General features: G+C 39.7%; 1 protein-coding gene across 1 annotated transcript in view; it reads left to right on the plus strand.

The window, feature by feature from the left end:
- Positions 1-12,942, plus strand: part of OPHN1 (oligophrenin 1) — a 366,805-nt gene that overhangs the window by 192,772 nt on the left and 161,091 nt on the right. Inside the window, exons 6-7 of the mRNA XM_062183480.1 lie at positions 5,653-5,754; positions 12,215-12,325. Of these exons, the coding sequence (XP_062039464.1) occupies positions 5,653-5,754; positions 12,215-12,325 (213 nt within the window). The remainder of the gene's footprint in view (positions 1-5,652; positions 5,755-12,214; positions 12,326-12,942) is intronic.

The following is a 12,942-nucleotide window of genomic DNA, read 5'->3' on the forward strand; positions in this document are numbered from 1 at the left end:
GCTTTAGCAGGATCAGAAGCAGAGTAGCCAGGACTAGAACTGGCCCCATGCAGGGGCCTAATGAGCTGAGCCATAATGCCTGTCTCTACATTGTTATCTCGTTGTGGAAAAAACTACACTAAGGTGTCCTAAACTTGAAGTGCTTCTTAAGTAACCATTTAAACACATCACTGAGGTATGACAATTAGACTTCCAGGTTCTTAATACTTAATACTGAGCCAGGCTGAAAGCCAGGAGCTTCTTGCAGGTCTCCCACATGGATGCCAGGGCCCAAGCACTTGGACCATCTTATGCTGCTTTCCCAGATCATTAGCAGGGAGCTGAATCATGAACCAGGGCCCATACGAGATGGACAGCATCATGGGAGGTGGCTTTACCTGCTATGCCACAACTCCAGCCCATTTTTTAAAAAATATTTTATTTATTTGAAAGATGGAGTGATAGGGAGAAAGTGATCTTCTGTTTGCTAATTCACTCCTTAAATGGTTACAACAGCCAGAGCTGGGCCAGGCTGAAGCTGGGAGCCTGGAACTCCACCTGGGTCTCCCACATGGGTCCAGGCACCCAAGGACTCAGGTCATCTGCTGCTGCTTTCCCAGGTGCATTAGCATGGAGCTGGATTGGAAGTGGAGCACCTGGGGCTCCAACTGGTGCTGTGATTAGAGGGCCAGCATTGTGGCTGGCATCCCATAAGTTTTCCTTTTTAACCAGTTTTCAACATTCTAGAACGAAAAGCCTAGTACCAGTTTCACTGGTGAATTCTACCAAAAATGTTTAATGAATTAACTAATTATTCACAGTGCTTCCAAAAATCAGAAGAGGAGAGACCTCTGAACTATGAAGCAAATATTACCCTGACAGTAAAACCAAAGACAGTAAGATTTCAAAACTGTATAGATGAACAGCCCTTATGAATACAGATGAAAAAATCCTCAATAAAATACTAGCAAACCAAATCTAATGATATATAAAAAATTATATTCCACAACCATCTGAGATTGGTAGTTTTAACATCTTAATTATCAATGTATTATACCATATTAATAGATTAAAAAAGTGAAAACACATGAGCATCTCAGTAGACATATAAAGAGCATTTGAAAAAAATCCCACACCCTTCGATTCTAAAAACATTGAACAAACTAGGAATAAAAGGAAACTTCGTCAACCTGATTAATGGCAGCTATGAAAAACCCACAGCTAACATCGTACTTAACATGTGAAAGACTAAAACACTTCACTCTAAGGTCATGAACAGGACAAGGATATTCAGTGTTCACTGGTATTCAGTATCATGCCAAAGATGTTAGACTACATGGTGAACAAAGGTTGTAAAGGCAGAAATAAAACTGTTTGCAGCTGTGTCTTTATCTAAATAGAAAATGTACATATGTGCATGTGCACATACACAGAGAACTAATAATCAAGTTCAACGGGTTTGCATTGTACAAGATCAATATACAAAAGTAAATTGTTTTTGTTTCTTAGGGGCAAATGTAATAAAGGGAATGCAAAACATGTACATTGAAAAGTATGAAACATCACTTAAAGAAATTACAAAGATGCCAAAACCTTCCAATGGGAAAGATAGTCTTTGGAGTAAATGGTGCTGGGACTACCAGACATCTACTTGAAAAATCACACTGTCGGACCCTCACCAGCAAGGGTCCAATGCAGTCACGACACGGTCACTGTTCATCGGTTCCCAAGGAACTTTTACTTGTGGGGGCAGAAGGAAAGTGGGGAGAGAAAAGAGGAGGAGGAGCCGCGGCGGTGACCGCTGGCAGCTGCGGCCGCGCCGGCCCGCCCAGATCCCAATGTCCCTTTATGCTGATATCATCCAGTCAGATGAAAGGGCGCGTATAGCCTCAGGTCGAAAGTTCATCTGTTTCACCTGGTTCTTCCTAGTTGTTTATGCAGAGTCCATTCTGTTTCATCTGTTTCACCTGGTTGTTTTCGTAGGCCTTGTGATCGACTGATTGCTGCAAACCATGTAGAGGAGGTTCCCACAGGTGGCCAGCTTGCGGTTCCCCACACACATCATATTCAAAAATTAACTCACTATAAATTTGTAAGCTAAAACTGTAAAATATAAAACTCTCAGAAGAAAATAGGGGTATAAATCATCATGACAGACAAGTGTTTTATTTTATTTATTTGAAAGATTTATTTATTTGAAAGAATTTACAGAGAGAGAGAGAGAGAGAGAGAGAGAGAATGAATGGGTCTTCTATTCACTTGTTCATTCCCCGAATGGCCACAATGGTCAAGGCTAGGCCAGGCTGAAGCCAGCCTGGAACTCCATCCAGATCTCCAGCATGGGTGCAGGGGCCCAAGTACTTGAGCCGTCTTCTGCTGCTTTTTTAGGTGCATTAGCAGGGAGCTGGATCAGACTCAGAGCATTTGGGGCATAAATGTGCCGTATGGGATGCTGGCATCACAGGCGGAGGCTTAACTTGCTGTGCCACAATGGTGGCCCCAGTAGTTTTTTTCAGATATGATGCCAAAGAATAAAGCAGTCAGAGAATAAGCAGGCTGCTGCATGTCTTTCATCTAGCAGTTAAGATTCTGGTTAAGACTTACCTTGCAGGGGCCAGTGCTGTGGCACAGTGGGTGAAAGCCTTGGCCTGAAGCGCCAGCATCCCATATTGGTGCCCGTTCTAGTCCCGGCTGCTCCTCTTCCCATCCAGCTCTCTGCTGTGGCCTGGGAAAGCAGTAAAAGATGGCCCAAGTCCTTGGGCCCCTGCACCTGCATGGGAGACCTGGAAGAAGCTCCTGGCTCCTGGCTCCTGGCTTTGGATTGCTTTGGATTGGCGCAGCTCCACCTGTTGCGGCCATCTGGGGAGTGAACCAGCGGATGGAAGACCTCTCTCTCTGTCTCTACCTCTCTGTGTAACTGTCTTTCAAATAAATAAAATATATATATATATATATATATATATTTTAAAAAGACTTACCTGGGAGTGCTTGGATTTGATACTTGGCTTTAACTCCTGACTCCAGCTCCTATTGATATAGACCCTGGGAGTGATGGCTCAAGTAACTGGGTTCCTGCCACCCATGTGGGAGACCTGGTTTGAGTTCCTGGCTCCTGGCTTCAGGTTAGTCCATCGCAGCCTCTGCCATTGCAATTGGCATTTAGAGAATGAACCAAAAGGTGAGATCTCTCTCTTGCTTGCTCTGGCTCTCTCTCTCACTCTCTCTTTCACATACATAAATGAAAAAAACTTTTAAATAGGCGAATTGGACTTCAAAAAATAAGAAAATTTTATGCTTCCATGAGAAATATCAAGAAAGTACCAAGACAATTCAAATAATGGGAGAGAATACTTGCAAATACATTATTCATAATATCTAGTGAATTATATTTATAATGAATATATCAATAAATATATTTACATAATATATAATGAATTATATATATTATAACTCAATAATAAAAACTTAAACTCATTTTCAAAATAGGCAAAAGAATCCAATAAACATTTCTCCAAATTTCATGTGTGTGTGTGTGTGTGTGTGGATACCAAGAGATATTTCAATGTCTTTAGTCATTAAGAAAATACAAATCGAACCTCATTGTGATACCACTTCACTTCTACTAAATTTGTTATAATAAAAATAACAGATAATAATAAGTATTGGTCAGAGGTAGAGAAATTGGAGCTCACATTTATTCCTGTTGGGAATGTACACTCATTTTGGAAAGTACTTTGGCAGTTGCGCCAGAGGTTTTAACAGAGTACATATGGCCCAGCAATTCTATGCCTAGATATATGCCCAATAGTACTGACAACATGACCACAGAATAAAAATGTTTCTGTACATTAGTGTCTATTGCAACATTATTCATAGTAGTGAAAAAAAGGAAATAACCAAAATATCTATTAGCTGATGAATTCATAAACAAAGGTAGCATATCAAAATAACCAAATCTTACTCAGTCATAACAAGGGAATAGCATACTCATTCCCACAGTATGGACAAACCTTGAAAACTTCAAGCCAAATCTTGTCAGGGACGAGATGAGAAGCTAGTCATAAAAGGCCATATTGCATGATTCCAGTTATCTGAAAATTCTAGGATAGAAACATTCATTCTTCTAGAAAATAGATTCTGGCTTCTTGAAGGCAAGTAGGCAGGGGAATGGAGAGTGACATCTCATATGTATGGGGATTCTTTTTGGGGGGTGATGGAAATATTTTGGAATTAGATAGCTGTGATAATTGTAGAACTTTGTGAATATACTAAAACCCACTAAGCTATACACTTCAAAGTTGGCAAATTTTATATGTGAATTAAATCTCCGTTTTTATTTAAAAAATGGAGCACAGGAGAAATTGGCTTTATCTGTTTCTGGAGAATGCACGTGGGTTTTCTGGCTCCCATGCGTTCCTCAAATAATTGCCACGTGAAATAGATTTAGCAGCTGGAGGAACAGTTTGTCCTACCTATTTTGTTCTATGAAAATCTTTATCTCTTATGTTTTGGATTTTCGGGCTAGAATAATAGTCCTTCATGAACTTTATTCAGAAGGCTCCCCAATTATTTATTTATAAGTCTGCTGAATGTTATTCCTCCCACGGTCATCTGGGCTATATTTGGTCATGTGGAGAGTAAGATAGACCTGTATATTATGTGCCCTTGAACAAAAATTAGCTCACCTCATTTGAACCTTAATTTGCTTTTGCAGTTTCTGCATCTCCGACTGGTGAAGACTAAAATGAGATAATAGGTTTTAAGTAGCTATCACAGTGCCTGGCCTGGCTCAGGCCTATGTTAATATTGGATTCCTCCTTCTTCTTTCCCTCCATTAGAAAGTTTACTCTGGTAAGAAAGCACCTTCATTAGAGGTGAGAGCTTGGGTTTCCTATGAGACAACACAAGCCATTGTCATGGATTCCCCAGCATGGTGTTGAGAGAATGGCAGAATGCCAGCATTAGTTTGTGACAGATGTGCACTGTTAGTGCTACCTTGCAGGCTATGTGACTTCCAGTTGGGCTGAGCAGCAGAGAACTTAATTCAGGCCGAGCCCAGCATCCCTCACAAAGGTTGTCAATTCTTGATTTTCAGCTAACCTTCCATATTTTAGCCCATCCTTAGTATCAGCTTTTGATATACAGTAGTGAATTGCTTAAAAAAAAAACCCAGAGTAATGAATTCAGAGGCAGGCCCAGGTTTCTATTGTCTTGGCAATGTTTATTTATCATTAGACTGTATAAATGCATCATGGATTACCCTTCTCAAGATATGCATTTAGTTTACTCTTGTGTTCCTTCTTCTTCCTTTTAAAAAGAATTTGAATGAGTGGTTAATGCATGTGAAAGATACTGGACAGAAGAAGAGGTCGCTACCACACAGGCTCTTTTTAATTATGCTTCTCTGAGCAGGCAGAGACCTTCCCAGAGTCTCCAGCTGTATCAACAGGAACTACCCTTTCTGTAGACAGAATGATTTGGGGTTGTATTTTAGGAAGCTGAAACTGCTGAGACAAATGCAAGAGTAAATTCTGTGTTGGCTTTTTTTTTTCCTTCTCAGGAGCTATTGAGTTTGACCACAGGAAACCTGACACTGTCTCCTTCATTGTCATTTCTAAGTGGACGGAAATAAACGTACAGACATATAATCTGTGCCCTTTCTCCCACATCTAGGAGCGGAAAAAGAAATTTGAAAAGGATGGGGAAAGGTTTTATTCTTTGCTGGACCGGCACTTACACTTGTCATCCAAAAAGAAAGAATCTCAGTTACAAGAGGTATGTTCACTAACGACGCTTGCCCTCCATTGCCAACTGTGCCTTGGAAACAGAGACACGTTCCTGTTGCAAGGCTTCCCCAAGACCCTGTGTCAGCAGGAAATCAGGTGTGGTAGTTGTACTCACAGTTAAAACTTCGGATTCTGAAGCCCTGAATTCTTGAGGCAGCTCCTCGACACTGTGACCAACGACAGTGTCGACTTGGATATCTTACTTCTTTCTTGCTCTCGGTTCCCCATGTGCAAACAGAGGAGTGCTACTCAAAAATGGCCTCAAGTCCTTTCAGTTCCAGGTCTCTGACTGTAGATTCCACAGTAGCATATGGTTATGTTGTTGTGGCATTTGGCAGATCACTAACGTATCTTCTACATTGTCCTGTAGATAGTCCGTTACCATTTTTTGGATCCTGTTCTGGAACTACTACTTACATGGGACTTACTGTGGCTGTGATTCAAATAAGCCACCATTTGTTGAGAGCCTATACTATACTGGGCACTATGTTGGGAGCAGCAGGACTACAGAGTCAATAAGATATCTTTCCTGCCCTTGTGTGGTAGTCTTGCTGGGGTGGGAAAGTGGAGAATAGATGACTTACATTTGGATGTGGTGAATTTTCTTTGTGGAAAAAATGTTGCCCTTCCAACTTGAAGTGGTCATTTAAAAATAGGTAAAGTTTTGGGTTTTTTAAAGATTTGTTTATTTATCTTGAAAATTAGAATTACAGAGAGAGAGAGAGAGAGAGAGAGAGAGAAAGAGATAGAGATCTATCCTCCATCTGCTGGTTCACCCCTGCTGGTTCACCCCCCTAGATGGCTAATGCTGGGCCAGGCCAAAGCCAGGAGTTTCATCGGGGTCTCCCACATGGTTGGCAGGGGCCCAAACACTTGGGGCATCTTCTGTTTTGCCCAGGTAGGTTAGCAGGGAGCTGGATCAGAAGTGGTGCAGCTGGAACGTGAACTGTTTTCCATATAGGATGCCAGCATTGCAGGTGGCTTTACCTGTTACACCACAGCACTGGCCCAAAAATAGCTGAAGTTTTTGACAGGAAGAAATTGAACTTTCAAATGGAAGCCAATGGCCCATTGACAAAATGTGGAGGCTGTTTAGGAAATGGTTTGACTAGAATTTGCATTACTACCAGAGGATAGTAAGAGACAAAATAAGATCAAGCAAGTTGAGGCCACATTGTGGTATACTAGGCTCAGGAGGGAGTTTGCGTTTAATTCTGTGGGCACTGGGTGAATCACTGAAGGCTTTTTGTCATTTAAGCAACATGTGTAGAATTATGTTTTTATGCATCCTAAACTGGCTGAGTTTGTAAGATGGGTTAGATCAGGAAAACACTAGTAGCAAGAAAATCAGTTTTAGAAATGAATGCAATGATCTGGAGAAGAGGGTCTGAGACAGAAGTGTGATAATGGGGAAGGGAAGGAAGCAATTCACTGATGAAGAACTTTTTTTTAATGGAACAAAAATCCAGTAAAATGTGGAGACATTGAGTATTCAAGTATGACAAGAGATATCTGCTGGAATAAGATCATTGACATGAACTGTAAAGGTACTTAGAAATAATCTTGTCCAGGATCACACAGATTGTGGCGGAGCTGGAACTCATCTCCTGATTGCTGGTTTAGTGGGTTTCCATCACATTGTCATAGGAGCTTGATGTGAAAGGTTAAGGGTTGCAGTGGTGGATGGAGTCAAGTATTGAAAAGCAGAAGGATTACTTCTCATCTATAAACTGAAATCAAGTCTTCGGTCCTCTACCATTTTCCTTTGCACCCTTTTGCTGTATACCTTTCCTATCTATTTTGTGCAGAACAGGTTAATTATAGCACACCGGAGACTACTGTGCTTAGAAGAGCCTGTTTATAAGATTAGCTTGTGGCTGGCATTTGGGAATCTGACTGGTAAACAGTTCCTTACATTAATATAAAAGTTTCCCTAAATGATAAGAGTGGCTTACTGTATGTAAAATACCTACACAAACAATGTGGCTTATGTTGAATACCTTCTTTTCTTATGAGAGTCTAGAATTTTGGGGTGTGCTCAAGCAGAGGGTGTCGTGTGACTAGCCCCTAGAAAAACCTAGGGTGCTCCATCTCTGATGAGCTTCCATGGTAGATAACATTTTACCTGTGTTGTTAGAACTTGTTAAATGAATAATTGTGTCCTGTGTAATACCACTTAAAAATATCTTGGCACCTTACACTTCATTTCTTCTGGACTTGGCCCCATGTAACTTTTTGCTTCTCTGGTTTTTCTTTGTGTACTTTCATCGAAATAAATCTTAGCTATGAGTATGATTTTATGCTGAGTCCTGTGAGTCCTCCTAGAAATTACCAAACTAGGGGGAGTGTTCTAAGAGTTTGGTAATACATATAGCTATCCCTGGGGCTTTCTTGATTTTTAAGAATGCAGTATTTATACTTGTTCAACCAAAAATTACCTGGGGGACATGGGGAAAAATTTAATTTTTTTTAAATTAAGAGATTTTATTTTTAGATCACTTTTTGTTTTATAGAAAAATTGAATGGAAGGTGCAGAAAGCTTCCATATACTCCTAATCCTTCCCCCAACAGTCTCCCCTATTATTAATGTCTTGCATTACTGTGGAACATTTGCTATAACTGATGAACCAATGTATTGTATGCACTATGGATTTTGATGAATGTGTTTTATATATATATCTACCTTTACAGTGTCATACAGGGTAATTTCACTGCCATAAAAATACTTCAACTCTACCTATTCATCCCACCTTCCTCCCTACAAACTGCTACCAGCTAGTGATCTTTTTATGGACTCCATATTTCTGTCTTCTCTAGAATGTCATACAGTTGGAATCATAGTATGCAGACTTTTCAGACTGGATTCTTTCACTTAGCAATACATATTGAAACTTCCTCTCTGTCTTTTCATGACTTGATGTCTCACTACTTTTTAATGTTAAATAATATTCCATTGTCTGGATATACCACTCATTGTCTGGATATACCACTGCCGTTTTTAGCCATTTGCCTAATGACGGGCATCTTGGATTTTTCTTGAACTTGGCAATAATAAAGCTGTAAAAAAGTTTCTGTGCAGGTTTTGTGGTTTTTTGTTTGTTTGTTTGTTTGTTTTTTTGGGGGAAAAATACCAAAGATACTATGGTAAGAAGATGTTTAATTTTGTAAGAAATTGCCATGAATTGTCTTTCTACTGTTAAATTGTGTGCCGGCATTCTCTTGTGTCTCATTATGTTTTCTTAAATTATTTTGAATTCTTTGTCAAGAGATTCATCAATTTCCATTTCTTTGTGGTCTGTTACTAGAGTTTTTATGTAACTTTAGAGGTGTCATGTTACTTTGGTTTTTCTCCTGCTTTTCCTGTCCCTTCCTTGATATTTGTACATCTGGTGGATCCGTTGCTTCTACCAATTTTACAAGATGGCTTTCATAGGAAGAGACTTTGTGCTAGCAATATGTCCCTGGGTGTTGGTTGGAAATAATGTGTTGGCTTTGGTTACAGATGTGCATTTTAGTGTAGTGTTCATATAGCTTTCTCAGTTTCTCTTGTGACTTGTAGGGGCCAAAAGTGCATGGGAAATGCTACTCTGCTACTTCCAGGGTAACAGGAGGGTGGACAGGACTGCCTGTCTATTTTATAGGAGCATCTTCAGGCTGATTCTTTCAGGTCATTGTCCATATTCTTCTTGGGACCAAGAGAGGAGTGGGAACATCCTCCAGACTGGCTCATAAGGCCTGGGTCAACAGAACTTCTGAGTGCAGTTGCCTGGTTGCTTCAGAGGACCCTGTATTGATAGGATCTCAAGATGGCTGCATTCAGCAAGAGTTTGTGTGAGGAAGGTGCAATGTGGGCTGAGCTCTTTTCTCTGGGGGCAGTGCAGCAGTGTGGTCACCTGGAAGCTTCCCAAGCAAGGCTCAGGGACCATGAGAGCCGTGAAATTCTCCAGCACAAATGCCTCAGGTGTCTGTGGCAGGAGTAGAGACTTCCAGAGATCTCCTGCTTACCCTTTTCCTGCCACAAAGCCCATGTTGGCTCAAGTTTGATCTTGAGGGACAGAGCAGAAGGTCTGTGCTCAGTTTGCATTCTTTTAAGTCCATAGTGTAGCTCCTTGCTCTGTGACATCTAGTCCTTCGCTCGCTTTCCTCTGCTCTGTGCTGCCCAAAGTTGGAACAGAGGTGGAGGGAGCCGTCCCTTGACTTCTTGGCCGACAGTTCCAGATGCTCAGTCTGTGGGTACCAGCCTGGGGCCAGGGGCTATGGGGTTTTTGCTGGCACTGGGCTTCACTGTGGCCTGGTACTAATGCCTGTGCTTAATTCCCTCTACTTCCCCCAAGTGGCATCTCTCTCTGTGCTGTGCTGCTTGGAGTTGGGAGAGGGCTGACATGGGTGACTCTTCCTCTTTCTTCAATGTGTCTTTTCTCATTGTCATACTACAGCCAGGCACTATGATCTCTCACCTGACTTCCCTATAGCTTGTAAGTAGATTGGTGCTTGAATAGCTGCTTACATTTGTGTCTCCAAGGAGAGATGACCTTATTTTTTTTTTTTTTCTTAGTCTTTTTCTGCCTTTTCTTGCTTTATTTGAAAATGATATATGATTTCATTTTTTGTTCTAGCATGTCAATGATATTTCTTTCTTTTTAAAATTTAAGTGGTTTCCCTAGAGCTTAAAATATGCATTAACAGCTAATCCATGTCTACTCTGAAATAACACTACACTGCTGTATGGGTGGTATAACAACCTTATAATTTAGTTTTTCCTTCAGTCTTTTGTAATACTGCTGTCATTCTTTTCACTTATTTGTAAGTGATAATCATCAATTAAGAATAAGAAATATATGAACCATTACCTTCATTCATTCCTCATCTACTGTTCTTCTTTTTCTTGTATAGGTCTATATTTCTGATGTGTCTCATTTTCCTTCTGTCTGGAGAACTTCTTTTAAGACAAGTCTAATGATGACAGAGTCCTTCAATTTTTGTTTATTTGGCAAAGTATTTATTTTCCCATCACTTTTGAAAGATATCTTAACTGTATACAGAATTCCAAGTTGGTGTTTATTTCACCTTTCAACAAGTTAAATATTTTATTTCATTCTCTTCTTTGTGTGGTTTCTTAAGGGAAGTCCGATGTATTGCATATCCTTGCTCATCTAGATGTAAGCTTTTTTCTGTAGCTTCTTTCAAAATTTTCTCTTTGTCTTTTTTTTCTAACAATTTGAATATGATATGCCTACACATAGATTTTTTTTAATATTTTTCCTTGGTGGTGTAATCTGAGTTTCATATATCTGAAGTTTGATGCCTTTCATTTTGATAAATTCTGAGTCATCATTATTTCAAAGATTTAATTTCTCTATTTCATATTGCAGTATTCTGAGGGTACATATGTTATAGCTTTTGTAATTTCCAGTAGTTCAGTAATTAAATTGAATATTTAAGTAGAAAAATTAGATATTCTACTCCATGTTATTCATTGTTTATTTTTCTTGTTACATTTAAGTTTTGGAATTTTCTGTTGATATTATTTCAAACTTACTGATTGTTTCCTCAGTCATGTCCAATCTATCAGTGAGGCCTTTACAGTCATTCATTTCTGCTATGTGTTCTTGATTTTAAGGATTTCCGTTGGATTATTTCTTCCAGTTCATCCATGTGCTAATAATAGCATCTATTTTTGCTTGTATTCTTTGCCCACTAAAGCTTTTATCATATTGATCATAGTTATTTTAAATTCATAGTTCGATAATTCCACAATCTTTTCCATGCCTAGGTTTGGTTCTGATGCTTGCTCTTTCTCTTTCTCTCCAGCTTTTTTTTTTTTTTTTTTGGGTCATTGAACGTGTCTTTCCATTTCTTGTTGAAAGTCAGAAGTGATTTTGAGATCAAAGAAACTGAGATAAATAGATCTGATGTTTTATGTTTATCTGGCTAGGAATTAAGCCTGCGAAGGTTGCTGTACCTATAGTTGTCTGAGGCTAACATTTCCTCTGCTATTCTTGTTTCTGCCTTTGGATTTCCTTAGAGTGTTCTTAAATAAGGGTGTAATCTCCCCAGTACTGGTCACAGCACCAGAGCTCTTGGCTTCTGCTCTGGTAAGTCTGGTCCTCTGCATTCACCTCTCTAGCCAGTTTGTGGAGGAGTTTTCCTTCCGACTTCAATTCTCTATTGGAGCTTAAAAAGTTATTGGCTTTCCTCTTACTTAACTTTTTTCTTGGTGTGGGAAAGGATATGATGACTTCTAGGCCTGATGCACATCACGCCAGAAACTGGAAGCCTTGCGTCAGTCACTTTTACCTCTTGGCTTCATATTCCCTATCAGTTGCATGAAAGAATAGGATCACTAGTTGGTGGTACATTGTCCTCTAGCTCTCTCAGTCTGTTAAGTCTATACGTGCTGAAATTCAGGAATGACTGTGCCAATTTGAAATATTTGTTCCTGTCGGCAGGCAGACCTCCAGGTGGACAAGGAGAGACACAACTTCTTTGAGTCCTCCCTCGATTATGTTTATCAAATCCAAGAAGTTCAGGAGTCCAAGAAGTTCAATATCGTGGAGCCAGTAAGTTCTATCTATTGATGAGTGGTCTAAAACTATTTATTAAATTCCAGGTAAATATGGGAGAACTTTGACCGTGAAAGTGGAATCTCAAAGAATGAGAGTCAGTGCTTAATACTGACTGTCTAGATCACTGTCACATTGGCTTATTTTTTTTTTTTTGCCCTCTTCATTCTGTCTTCAATCCCTCATTTTCTCTCTCTATTACTGGGGTTTTTCTTCTTTCCTTTCTTCTCTTTCCTTTCTTCCTTCTCTCAATTTCTGTAACACACTTCCTATTTTCTTCACTTCCCCTCTTTCCTTTCATGCTTTTAGAAAATTTCTTTACACATCATAAACCAGGTACTGTGCTGGATACTCATATCCCTTGCACTCAATGACTTCCCAGTGTATAGTTTTTGTTTCTATATTATGTATTTTTTCTACTTCAGTCTCTAACATATTGCCAAAAGCAACGTGCCAAATTCGATTTCAAAAGTATGCTTGATTTTATTTATTTTAAAAGATTTTATCTATTTATCTGAGAGGTAAAGTTACAGACAGAAAGAGAAAGAGACAGAGAGAGAGAGGTCTTCCACCTGCTGGTTCACTCCCCAAATGGCCACAATAGCTGGAGCTGG

The sequence above is a fragment of the Lepus europaeus genome, chromosome X (genome assembly GCF_033115175.1).
Source record: "Lepus europaeus isolate LE1 chromosome X, mLepTim1.pri, whole genome shotgun sequence".
Taxonomy (NCBI): domain Eukaryota; kingdom Metazoa; phylum Chordata; class Mammalia; order Lagomorpha; family Leporidae; genus Lepus; species Lepus europaeus.